General features: G+C 47.5%; 1 protein-coding gene across 3 annotated transcripts in view; it reads left to right on the top strand.

Annotated features, from left to right (window-relative positions):
* The first annotated feature begins 2,236 nt into the window (after nt 1-2,236).
* LOC119970695 (deoxycytidylate deaminase-like) overlaps nt 2,237-13,067 on the top strand; it is a 72,781-nt gene continuing 61,950 nt past the window's right edge. The window contains exon 1 of one of the 3 annotated variants that reach the window (XM_038805721.1): nt 2,237-2,539. In XM_038805721.1, the coding sequence (XP_038661649.1) occupies nt 2,454-2,539 (86 nt within the window). In that variant the 5' untranslated portion in view covers nt 2,237-2,453. The remainder of the gene's footprint in view (nt 2,540-13,067) is intronic. The other 2 variants (XM_038805722.1, XM_038805720.1) reach the window with 2 other exon arrangements.

A 13,067-nucleotide genomic window follows, 5' to 3' on the forward strand; every position in this document is an offset into this window, starting at 1 on the left:
TTTGTTTATGGTCATGTGTACCGCTGGCTCTTAAAGCAGACCAAGCAGGCCCGCAGCACGGTTCGATTCCCATACCAGCCTCCCCGGACAGGCGCCGGAATGTGGTGACTAGGGGCTTTTCACAGTAACTTCATTGAATCGTACCAGTGACAATAAGCAATTTTCATTTCATTTCATATATTGCAATGGGAATTGTACCGGAACAGCCAACAGGATTCTCAAGATTTTTCTGTCCAAAATGACACTTCATCAGTTTTTGGGAAAATTCCACTCTGTATTTTTCTTTTCAAATATGGAATGACATTGCACACTTGGCTGCTGACCTGGCATTTATTTTTTAAAGAAGGGTCGCAAGTGGACTGGGAGAAAGCCTGTCCTTTTCCAATAAATCACCTGACCAGCATGGTACTTGAGGGGAAAGAGCTGTTTGTTTATTTTTAACTGCAAATACTTTAATTGATGGGGATAACACTACAAGACCATAAGACATAGGAGTAGAATTAAGCCACTCGGCCCAATCGGGATTGAATATCAACCATTCAATCATGGTTGATATTTTGTCATCCCCATTCTCCTGCCTTCTCCCCATAACCCCTGATCCCCTTATTAATCAAGAACCTATCTATCTCTGTCTTAAAGACACTCGGTGATTTGGCCTCCACAGCGTTCTGTGGCAAAGAGTTCCATAGATTCACAACCTTCTGGCTGAAGAAATTCCTCCACATCTCAGTATTAAAGGATCCTCCAAAGGTTGATAATGTACTGGGGATGAGGCAAGTTATTTTTGAAATCAGTGTATTTTTGGGAATAAGCTGAGGAGGAATGCTGCCCTAACTCACTATCTCCCTGCTTTTACCTGAAATTCCATGTGTGGTTATCAATCTGCAGTCAGAGAATCCTTATCCGAATGTAACCTGCATTTGGCACCCTGCAGAGCTGGGCCAAGAAGAATTGATCCAGCTCTCTATTCTCCTCCACACTGAAGCTTTGTTGGTGAGAACCTCCAGACATCTGCTGGTCCTCACAGGAGAGATCTCCAGATCAATAGCATCAGAATCCTGTAAATGTTATCCTTCATGTTATGAAGCCTGTCTTCCAAAACCCAACTCCGCAGAGACCTCATCTGTTTGTCCTTTGTTTGTGTGAGCCCGTGCGGGGTATTTTTACAAAGAAATAGATAGTTATACTCCCAGAGTACCGCTGTGTGTTAACTGTTATTGAAGCAGCTTTGTTTTATAATAAATCAATCATCCTGAGTTTATTAAAAGAAGCCTGGTTAAATTCTCTTTTATTCTGGGTTTTTCAGCAGCAAAGGTTAATAATTGGCTATTTTGGTTAGTGAATTAAACTAATTGTGCCACAGTGCTAACACTGTTGCCTCAAATTGCCTGGGACCCACGTTCAAGCCTTGGGTGACTGTGCGGAGTTTGCACTTTCTCCCCATGTCTGTGTGGGTTCCCTCGGGGTGCTCCGTTTCCTCCCGCAGTCCAAAGATGTGCAGGTTAGGGTGATTGGCCATGATCAATGTATGGTGTTACGGGGATTGGGCCGAGGTAGGGTGCTCTTTCAGAGTGTCGGTGCAGACTTGGTCAGCCGAATGGCTGTCGGCATCCCACTGTATGGATTCTATGGATGCAAGAAGGTACCTTTATTGGACAGTCAACCACCGCTCCCGTCTCTAAGCTTTGCTCTGAGCTTTGCACTTTTCACACCATCTCCATTCAGACTTCTCTCCCTTTATTTTATCAGCCATTCCTTCTGGACTCTGCCCCCCCCTGGCTGAGCAGAAATTAAGACGGGTCACAGGGTGCTATTGGAATCAAAGACTGTGGAATTTGCTGTGACACATTATAAAGGCACAACTGTCACACAAACCACACTTGTATCCCCAGCAAGAAGCTGCAACCTGGAGGGGCGGGGCTACGATCTTACCACGCCCCCTGTGCGAGCCCCTCTGGCCCCGCCCTCTGCACGCGCCGCTGTGCCACGGGCCCCTCCACCTCGCGCCACTTGATGGAGCCGCTCTGACCACGCCCCCTCCGCGAGCCGCTCCAGCCCCGCCGCCTGATCGACTCGTTCTGACCGCGCCCCTTGTGCGAGCGTCTCGAACCGCGCCCACCGACCCCGCCCCCTGAGCGTGCGTCTCAGACCCCGCCCTCTGTCCCCGCCCCCTGAGTGACTATCAGACCCCGCCCTCTGGCCCAGCCCCCTGACTGAGCCTATCCGAGCCCGCCCTCTGCCAGTGACGTGCGGATGGGGAGGAGGGAGAAACGCAGTTGGCGCGAAGCTGAAGTTACTGATTAAGTGGATCGCCATTGAATAAACCCACAGAGGCGAATAAATGTCCAGAAGGATCAGTGAAGGTGAAGCTTCAAGAAGCTTAGTGAATTGACGGGGAGACTGTGTATAAAGTGAGGGAGAGTGAAGATACCCAGAGGCACAGAGCTGTCCTCATGATGCTTGGTTCCACTGCTGCAGGGAAGGAAACATCCAGTCAAACCTATATGGAGAAAGATCCCAACCTGCACACACATGACAGGTAAACTACTGCAAATACATTAAACTGCAGGCATTTCTTGTAACTACATTACATTCCAGTAATGTACATATATAGCAAAGATGCTAAATCAATATTTTGCCTCAGTTTTCCTGGTGGAGGACACTTGGTACCATTCTTATAAGAACTGCCAATTCAGAGGTAGTAGAAAGTGAGGAACCTGAACAATCAACATCAATAGCGAAACAGAACTCAACAGACTATTGGGATTGAGGGCAGACATCTCCCCTGGGCCTGATACCCTGCACCCTAGGATCTTAAAGGAAGTCACAATGGAGATAATGGATCCATTGGTTTTAATATTCCAAAACTCCTTGGACGTGGAAATGGCTCCAGTGGATTGGAAAAATGCTAACGTAACTCCCTTATTCAAAAAGGGAGGGAGGCAGAATGTGGGAAATTACAGACCATTTAGTTTAACATCTGTTGCTGGGAAATTGTGTGAATCAATTATCAAGGAAGTAATATAAGGACATTTGGAAAGTCAAAACTCAAATCGATTCAGCATGGTTTTATGAAGGACAAATCATGTCTGACTAATTTGCTAGAGTTCTTTGACGATGTAACAAGCAAAGTGGATAATGGGTATCCTGTAGATGTATATGCAGATAACCCAAAAATAGGTTTTAGAATATACAGTGCAGAAGGAGGCCATTCAGCCCATTGAGTGTGCACCGACCCACTTAAGCCCTCACTTCCACCCTAACCCAATAACCCCTACTAACCTTTTTGGACATTGAGGGCAATTTATCATGGCCAATCCACCTAACTTGCTGCCCGGTATGGCCTATGTTTTCTTTCACCAATGCCGTGTATATTTGCAACAACACTTCCTTACCTTTATACACTATTCCTTTAGCCAACATTCCATTTGCTTTCTATTATCTGCTGTGCCTGCATTCTTCTTTTCTCTGACTCATGAACGAGGACCCCCAGGTCCCTCAGCAATAAAACACCCCAAAGTATCTCATTTAGATAAGTTTCCCACCATTTGTCCGACCAAAATTCATGACCTCGCACTTTTTCACATTAAACTCCACATTTTGGATGCAGGAGGTAGACAAGGCCTCGGTGGAGGAGCTGAAAGATAAATGGGAGGAGGAGCTGGGTGTGGAGATTGAGGAGGGGATGTGGGCGGATGCCCTAGAAAGGGTGAACTCCTCCTCTTCGTTTGCGAGGCTTAGCCTCATACAGTTTAAGGTACTGCATAGGGCTCATATGAGGACAAGGATGAGCCATTTTTTTGGGACCGAGGACAGGTGTATTAGGTGCTCAGGGAGCCCAGCAAACCATGTCCACACGTTCTGGGCATGCCCAGTGCTGGGGGAATTTTGGAAGGGTGTAGCAAGGACGGTATCGAGGGTGGTAGGATCCAGGGTCAATCCAGGCTGGGGACTCGCAATATTTGGGGTTGCAGTGGAGCCGGGAGTGCAGGAGGCGAAAGAGGCCGGTGTTCTGGCCTTTGCGTCCCTAGTAGCCTGGCGGAGGAGTCTTCTTCAGTGGAAGGATGCGAGGCCCCCAAGCGTGGAGGCCTGGGTCAACGATATGGCGGGGTTTATTAAATTGGAGAGGGTGAAATTTGCCCTAAGGGGATCAGTGCAGGGGTTTTCAGGAGATGGCAACCATTCCTAGATCTCCTGGCAGAACAGTAAAAACAAAAGGTCAGCAGCAGCAGCAACCGGGGGGGGGGTCTCTTTGTTTTTGTTTTGGGTTGAATATCTGTTTTTTGCCAATGATGGGCGTTAAGTTATTGTTTCTCTTTTGTATTTACGGCGGGGGGGGGGGGGGGGTTCTGTTTTTTTTTGTTTTGTTCTTAGAATTTTGTTATTGTTTTCTTTTTTGTGAAAATTTGAATAAAATTTTAAAAAAAACAAACTCTACATTTTGGCCCATTCTTCAAACCTATTTATATTTATCTGTAAGGTTCTTATTTCCTAATGGCAACTTACTGTCCCTGGACAGATTGGTGTCATAGTGGTTAGCACTGCAGTCTCACGGCACCGAGATCGCAGGTTCGATCCCGGCTCTGGATCACTGTCCGCGTGGAGTTTGCACATTCTCCCCCGCAACACAATGATATGCAAGGTAGGTAGATTGGCCATGCTAAATTGGAGCTCAATTGGAAAAAATTAATTGGGTACTCTAAATGTATTTTTAAAAATTTACTGTTCAGTTTCTGGTCAATGATAACTCCCAAGATGTTGATGGTAAGGGATTCAGCAATGATAATGCTGTGGAATGTCCAGGTGAGATGGATAGATTCACTGTTCTTGAAGATGGCCATTGACACCTAAGTCTAAGGCCGTGGCTGAGTGGTATTGTCGCTAGACTAGTGATCCAGAGATGCAGGGTAATGCTCTGGGGTCCCGGGTTCGAATCCCACCATGACAGATGGTGAAATTTGAATACGATGAAAAATCTGGAATTAAGTCTAATGTGACCATGTGTCCTGTGAGAGTATCTTTAAGAAATGGGTGTTTATAAATAGGTGTGTATATAAATATCTGTAGTGAGAGTACCTTTAAGAAATGGGTGTTTATTACTGCAGTGATGTCAGAGAGTGGGTGGAGCTGGGCTGTCTGTCAGCATTTTACGGGCAGCACGGTAGCATAGTGGTTAGCACTGTGGCTTCACAGCGCCATGGTCCCAGGTTCAATTCCCAGCTTGGATCACTGTCTGTGTGGAGTCTGCACGTTCTCCCCATGTCTGCGTGGGTTTCCTCCGGGTGCTCCGGTTTCCTTCCACAGTCCAAAGATGTGCAGGTTAGGCGGATTGCTGTGCTAAATTCCCCTGAGTATCAAACGGTTCGGTGTGGTTATTGGGTTACAGGGATAGGGTGGAGGTGTGGGCATAGGTAGGGTGCCCTTTGCAAGGGCCGGTGCAGAATTGTTGGGTCTTCTGCACTGTAAATTCTGTAATTCCATACATAAATACACTATGTAAATTCATAGGGGCTGGTTTAGCACAGTGGGCTAAACAGCTGACTTGTAATGCAGAACAAGGGCATCAGCGCGGTTTCAATTCCCTTGCCAGCCTCCCCGAACAGGCGCCGTAATGTGGCGACTAGGGGCTTTTCACAGTAACTTCATTGAAGCCTACTTGTGACAATAAGCTATTGTTATATTAGACACGGGCATCAGGTGAAGCATACAGGAGTGCAGCACTACTCAGTAGGGAAGATGTGTGAAGAGATCAGATCAGTCCATAAGGGGGTCATTAGGAGTCTGGTAATGGCGGGGAAGAACTGTTTATGAATCTTAGTGCATATTCTCAGACTTTTGTATCAATTGCCTGATGGAAAAAGTTGGAAGAGTGGATAAGCCAGCGGGAGGGGTCATTGATTATGCTGCCCGCAATCCACTGCAGCCCTCAGTCAAATCCAACTTAACACCTTATTGACGGAGAGTAAATTAAACGAGAGGAGTTTTTTTGGGAAGGAATAAAAAAAAATTAAGAGTGAGCTCGCTGAAGGGCTGTCTGGCTTTATGGGAGGAGCTGATTAACAAGCGAATGCTTTCCTCCCAAAACATTGTGATTGGTTTCCTTGGTGATGGCTGCTGGAAGACAGGGCCCTGAGCAGAGGCCCCACCCCTTTCCATCTCCGCCCCCACATTATACAGTGCAAGCGTGTCACATGGTCCTAGATATTTTCGTTCTTGGATGTCCATGCCACCTTCTTCACCTGACTGCAGAGAAAGCGGCAAGTCAGTTGCCATTCTCTGCAGTGGACCTGCTTGTACCAGTCTATTACTACCTTGAGAAATCTTGCAAGTACCACAAAGTGTTCAAGGAAATACAAATATTGTGCAATCTAGAAAATCACAAAATACTCAAACATGTCTGCACGAGATGGTTGTCATTGGAAAGAGCACTGGACAGATTTCTGGAACAATGGGGCAGCACGGTAGCATGGTGGTTAGCATAAATGCTTCACAGCTCCAGGGTCCCAGGTTCGATTCCCGGCTGGGTCACTGTCTGTGCGGAGTCTGCACGTGCTCCCCGTGTGTGCGTGAGTTTCCTCCGGGTGCTCCGGTTTCCTCCCACAGTCCAAAGATGTGCGGGTTAGGTGGATTGGCCATGCTAAATTGCCCGTAGTGTCCTAAAAAGTAAGGTTAAGGGGGGGTTGTTGGGTTACGGGTATAGGGTGGATATGTGGGTTTGAGTAGGGTGATCATTGCTCGGCACAACATCGAGGGCCGAAGGGCCTGTTCTGTGCTGTACTGTTCTATGTTCTATGTTCTAATGGTCTGCGTCACAAGAGCACTTCTCCCAAGAATCAGAAAGGAAAAAGAAAGGGGGCTTGAGAAATGCTAAGCGACTGAAGGTTGACACTTCTGGAAAGACCTCTACCAAGTCTCCAGCGGCAAAGACCTCCACACATGTAGCACCTCATCGACAACAAGAGCATTGTTTGCAGGAACAAAAAACAGCATTCATGTGAAAGCAAAGAGTAGTTGCCTGATTTCAGCTACTGTCAAGAAACAGGCACCTTCAACAGTGAGACCCAAACAGATCAGTGCAGGATTTGTTCTTGTGCATGGTAGTCAGACTGACAATATTAAGAAAGATGGAAAAAGCAGCAGTTCAAGTGTTGGAAGCAAGAAGAAGCTAGCAACCCTGTTGCTAATACAACAGGATAGCCATCTCCAGGCAAAGCTGCCAGGATTTATGCAAAGCTTTGTGACAGAAACAAGCTGTATTGTATCTTTCTTCAATATACACTTCCTGTGTTCAACGGGCTCAACCTAGAACTCCAAAATGAAAGTCCCAAGATACAGATTCTACATCAGAAGTTGCTTGACTTTCTTCAGGATTTGTTGCTTTGCTTTGTGAAACCTGCAGCAGTTGCCAGTGTTCCATTGTCTGTGAGCTGCATGTACAAGGACAAATGCAATTAGAAGTCTGATGAAAACCTTGTCGTTGGTGAACAAGTCGGGCAGTTTCTCAAGACAGGACACTTCACCTCGCAAGATAGGAGTAACTTCTGCTCATCAGTACGAAAGTACCATGTTGCAGCGTGTGACTATGTCACCACCAAATTTCTCCTTCAGGACGAATTGCTGCTACATGCAAGATTGGCAAATCCAAGGAAGAGGATTGTGGGAAACCTCACATCAGTTTATTACTTTGCAAAGCGATTCCATATTATGGAAGATGTTCTGGAAGATTTAGAAGTGGAATTTGCTCAATTCCAGATTGATCCATTGGGCGGTATTTCATTAGACAGATGATCAGATGAAGTTTGGGTGGTCTCCAAGCTGAGGGGAACATCAACCGGTGAGCTGAAGTAACGTCATCTTCCAAAAATCATGCTGGCAGTCTTGTCAATCACACGTAGTAACGTCGGCGATGAACAAATCTTCAATCTGCTCAGGAAGAACTCCACTGAGTTTCGGCCCAGTTTAGGAACCGAGACACTTTCTGACTTTTTAACCCAGAAAGTCTACGCTCAAGCCAAAGGACAGTGCTGTCATAAAATGCAATTCAATGCAAAACTGCTTGATAAGTGTAAAAGAGCTACATGTGCATCCCTAAGTAAGCCCGAGGTAACCTCGGAAATTAAGATGCAAGCCGGTGATTGCAACACTGTCCGACAAATGCAAAAGAGCTGCATCAGTAAGGTTGAGCTGAGCTCTGACACTGGTATAATGACAATTTTGAACTTCATGTAAAAAGGTGAATGGTTTGTTCACATTTTTCATTCTTAGATTTACTGAATGTTTGAAACTTAAGTTCAAAACATCCACTCATGATGTAAAAGCATTGGATTTGCATTTTCCATTTGGTGTTTTAGATTTGGGCAATGAAAGGTGTAAAGCTGTACATCAGATTGGTGGGCACTTTTTCTTTGAAAAGGAAATATCGATTTTTACTGCCAAAATACTGGTTCTTGGTATCTGGAATACTGATTTCTGTTAGGAAAAGTTGGCAGCTCTGCAGAGGGAAGAGCCAAGACCTAAGTTTTGGAACTTCGATATGAGCTTGGCTGGGATTATGGTGCTGAAGGCGGAGCTGTAGTCTGACGCAGGAGTCCTTGTTGTCAAGATGCTCCAGGGATGAGTGTAGGGCCAGGGAGATGGCGTCTGCTGTGGACTGGTTGTGGCGATATGCAAATTGCAGTGGATCAAGGCATTCTGGGAACCTCTTGAAGCACTTCAGAATAACCGATGTCAAGGCCACTGGGCGGTAGTTGTTGAGGCACATTGCCTAGTTCCTCTTTGGCACTATTATTATGGTGGTCTTGAAGGAGGTGGGAACCTCAGAACGGAGTAGGGAGAGGTTGAAGATGTCCACGAACACATCCGCCAGCTGGTCCGCGCAGGATCTGAGTGCACGACCAGGAACCTCGTCAGGACCAGTCGCTTTTTGATGGTTCAGTTTCAAGGAGGCCAATCTGACTTTGGAAGCTGTGACGGTAGGTATGGGTGTGTCCGAGCTGCTGGGGCGGTTGACAACGATTTGACGGCTTCCTGCTCAAACGGAGCATAGAATGCATTGAGTTCATTGGGGAGGGGGTGTGCTGTTGCCGGAGATTCTACTCGGCTTTGCTTTGTAGCCCGTTATGCTGTTTACGACTCGCCACAACCGACGAGAGTCTGTGTCGTTAGTCTATGACTCTAGCTTAGTCTGATATTGTCTCTTGGCATCCCTGAATTTGTCGTATCTGGATTTCTTGTATAGGTCAGGGTCGCCTGTCTTGAATGCCTCAGACCTGGCCTTGAGTAGGGAGTGTGTTGAGACCTTGTTGAGAGTGTTGAGAGTTTTGGTCCCCTGTTTTGAGGAAATATGTAGTGGCATTGGAGGCTGTTCAGAGGATATTCCCGAGATTGATTCCCGAGATATGGGATTTGTCATATGAAGAGAGATTGAACAGTTTAGGCCTATACTCTAGAGTTTAGAAAAATGAGGGGAGATCAAATTGAGGTATGTAAGATGCTGAAAGGTAAATTGCACATCCCTAATTGCCCCTGAGGGGCAGTTAAGAATCAACCACATTGCTCTGGATGTGGAGACCAGATAAAGATGGCAGTTTTCCTTCCCGAAAGGACTTTAGTGAACCAGATGGGTTTATACGACAATGGATTCATGGTCATCACTAGACTTTTAATTCCAGATTTTTATTGAAATCAAATTTCACCATCTGCAGTGACGGGATTTGAACCTGGGATTTGAACAGCACTCTGGATCTCTGGATTACTAGCCCAGTGACAATACCACTACGCCAACCCCTCCCCATGGACAATGAACTATAGGTAACATAACTACTGTAAATAAACTACAAATCCTGCTCAGGAGGATAGTAAACCTTGGTTAATTTTCCTCGGCAGTTCCAAGGGATTGATTCCACTCAAATACAACAGAGATGGCTGACAATGGGTGTTTTGCGGACTCTGGCCTGGTTGTGCTCAGAGCCTCCACAACTATTCGCTGTGTTCACTATGGGAAAATTTCAGGAACCATGGGTGGGTTTCTCCATTTCAGCGGCTAGGTTTGATGCCAACGGAGCATGTGTGGTCTTTTAAGACCAAACATCCTGCGTGAAACCCTCACCAATTGTGGGACCGGTGAGGAGCTAGCAGCGGTGCCGGGTGAAGTTCCCGGTTCCCGCGCCGGAAACGGCCGGAGAATGGCCGGGTCCCTGCTCGCACTTGCACAAGGCTGACTATCTGCAGCGGTCGCGCCGTACAACACGGTGCCGGCCGTGCGCAGACCCGGTCCCCATCAGCGACCCCGCAGGCCACCCCCCCAGCCCTCGTGGAAGCCCGCACCCCTTCCAGCAGCATGGATCCCGGCCAAGTGTGGCGGCGCTGGACACGGTCCGCAGCCACCACGCCAGGTTCCCGCGCGGCTGAGACCACATGTTTCCCGCGCCATCGGGAACACGGGCCATTGGGGGCGGAGCATCGCGAGAGGGCCGGACGATGACGCGCCAATGGCTTTGCGATGATGCCATTTCCCTGGGGGCGGAGCATGGCTGACCGGAGTCGGCCCCGAATTGGGCTTTGGAGTCGATTCTCCACCCGATCACCGAATCCTATTTTGGCTTTGGGCAATGGAGAATCCAGCCCCATGTCTTTGAAATGGAAATGAAAACATATTAAGCTTCTAACAATCTAATAGAACTGTCACTCAAACACTCTTCATCTGAAAATAACAAATTGATAAAACCCATTCAAAAAATGTAAATGCCCTCAAATGGTCAATTTGTTGTTAAAATAACCTATTTCGCTTACCACACCAAAGACAGACAATTCTCTTTTATAACCCCTTAAAACCTTCAATCTAAATGTCTTCGGTCACCTGCTGAGATAAGTAGTTATACAACTTTTGAAATTCAGCATTCATGACATGCTGAGCTGTCACATTCTACCTGTGTACACTTGAGGTAATTCAAAACTTCTGCCCATGCCCAAATACCTACCAAATCTTGTTTCCCCTATCATCCTGTGCTTTCTGACCCATGCTGGCCTGCAGTCAAGCAACATCTTGGGCGCGATTCTCCGACCCCTAACGCCGGGTGGGAGAATCGCGGGAGTGCCGGGCGATTCCCGCCACGCCGCCCTGGCACCCCCATGCAATTCTCCCACCTCCCCACCAAAACGGCGTGTCGCGTTTTACGACAGGCCGCTCGGAGAATCGGCGCTCGCCATTTCTAACAGTCGAGCGGTGATTCTCCGGCCTGGATGGGCCGAGCGGCCTGCCCAATCCAACCGGTTCACGCCGGAGCCAAGCACACCTGGTCGCTGCCGGCGTGAACAGCGCAAGAACGCTGCTTGTGTGTCCTGTGGGGGGGGGGGGAGGATCGAGCACCAGGGGGGTGCTCAGTCAGTGGGGGTCTGGCCTGCGACCGGTGCCCACCGATCAGCGGGTCGGTGTCTCTAAAAGACGCACTCTTTTCCCTCTGCTGCCCCGCAAGATCAATGCTCCATGCCCGCGGGGAGGACGGCAACCGCGCATGCGCGGGTTGGCACCGGCCAACCTGCGCATGCGGGGGTGACGTCATTGATGCGGGCGTCAAGGCCCGGCGCGCGAAATTGACGTGGCGCCGCTCCTAGACCCCTGGGGGTGGGAGAATAGGGGGCGAGGCGCGGCCTCCGATGCTAGAGTGAAACACTCTGGTTTTCACTCCGGCGTCGGCACTTAGTCTCCTGTTGGGAGAATCGCGCCCCTTGACTTTCATTTCTCATCCTTGTTTCCAAATTCCTCCATGGCCTCATCCCTTCCTAGCTCTGTAATCTCCGGCCACTCACTTCTCCGAGATATCCATCCTCATCTTATTCTGACATCTTGGGTTTCCTCAATTTTAATTAATATCGATAATCTTTATCAGTGTCACAAGTAGGCTTACATTACAGTGAAGTTACTGTGGAAATCCCCTAGTCGCCACATCTTGGCGCCTCTTTGGGTACACCGAGGGAGAATTCAGAATGTTCAAATTACCTAACAAGCACGTCAGGGGGAGGGTTTCAGATTCCTGGCAGTGGGACCGGTTCTGGGCGAGGTGGGACCTGTACAAACTGGACGGGTTACACCTGGGCAGGACTGGAACTGATGTCCTAGGTGGGCTATTTGCTAGAGCGGTTGGGGAGTGTTTAAACTAATGTGGCGGGGGATGGGAACCGATGCAGGAAGTCGGAAGGTAGTAAAACAGTGACAGAAACAAAAGGCAGTAAGGGGGAAAGTGTAAGGCAGACAAGCCATAGTCAAAAATCAAAAAAGGCGAAGTACAGAGTACAGTGACTGAGGGGAGCTCAGTGAATAGGCCCAGTATTACTAAAAGGAATAAAACTGGAAGTAAAAACATAAATGGAAAGCGACGCGGCAGGTTGTTACATGAAGATATGGGTTCAACGACAAGGAAAATTAGGAGAAAAGTTAAGAGGAAAAATAACTTGGGAGAGGTTACTGATCAAGGTGTTAAGATTCAAAACATAGGTATAAAAGCCAACATAAGTGTACTTTACCTGAATGCTCGTAGTATTCGGCATAAGATAAATGAGTTGATGGCGCAAAACATCGTGAATGACTATGATTTAGTGGCCATTACTGAAACATGGTTAAAGGATGGTCACGACTTGGAGTTAAATATCCAAGGGTATCAAACTATTCGGAAGGACAGAGTGGATGGTAAGGGAGGTGGTGTAGCTCTGTTATTTAAGGATGACATCCGGGCAATAGTAATGGATGACATCGGTGCTTTGGAGGATAAGGTTGAATCCATTTGGGTGGAAATCAGGAATAGTAAGGCAAAAAAGTCACTGACAGGAGTAGTCTATAGGCCACCAAATAGTAACATTATGGTGGGGCTGGCAATAAACAAAGAAATAACTGATGCATGTAGAAATGGTACAGCAGTTATAGGGGATTTTAATCTACATGTCGATTGGTTTAACCAGGTCGGTCAAGGCAGCCTTGAGGAGGAGTTTATAGAATGTATCCGTGATAGTTTCCTAGAACAGTATGTAATGGAACCTACGAGGGAACAAACGGTCCTAGATCTGGTCCTGTG

This window comes from Scyliorhinus canicula, chromosome 8 (genome assembly GCF_902713615.1).
Source record: "Scyliorhinus canicula chromosome 8, sScyCan1.1, whole genome shotgun sequence".
Lineage (NCBI taxonomy): Eukaryota > Metazoa > Chordata > Chondrichthyes > Carcharhiniformes > Scyliorhinidae > Scyliorhinus > Scyliorhinus canicula.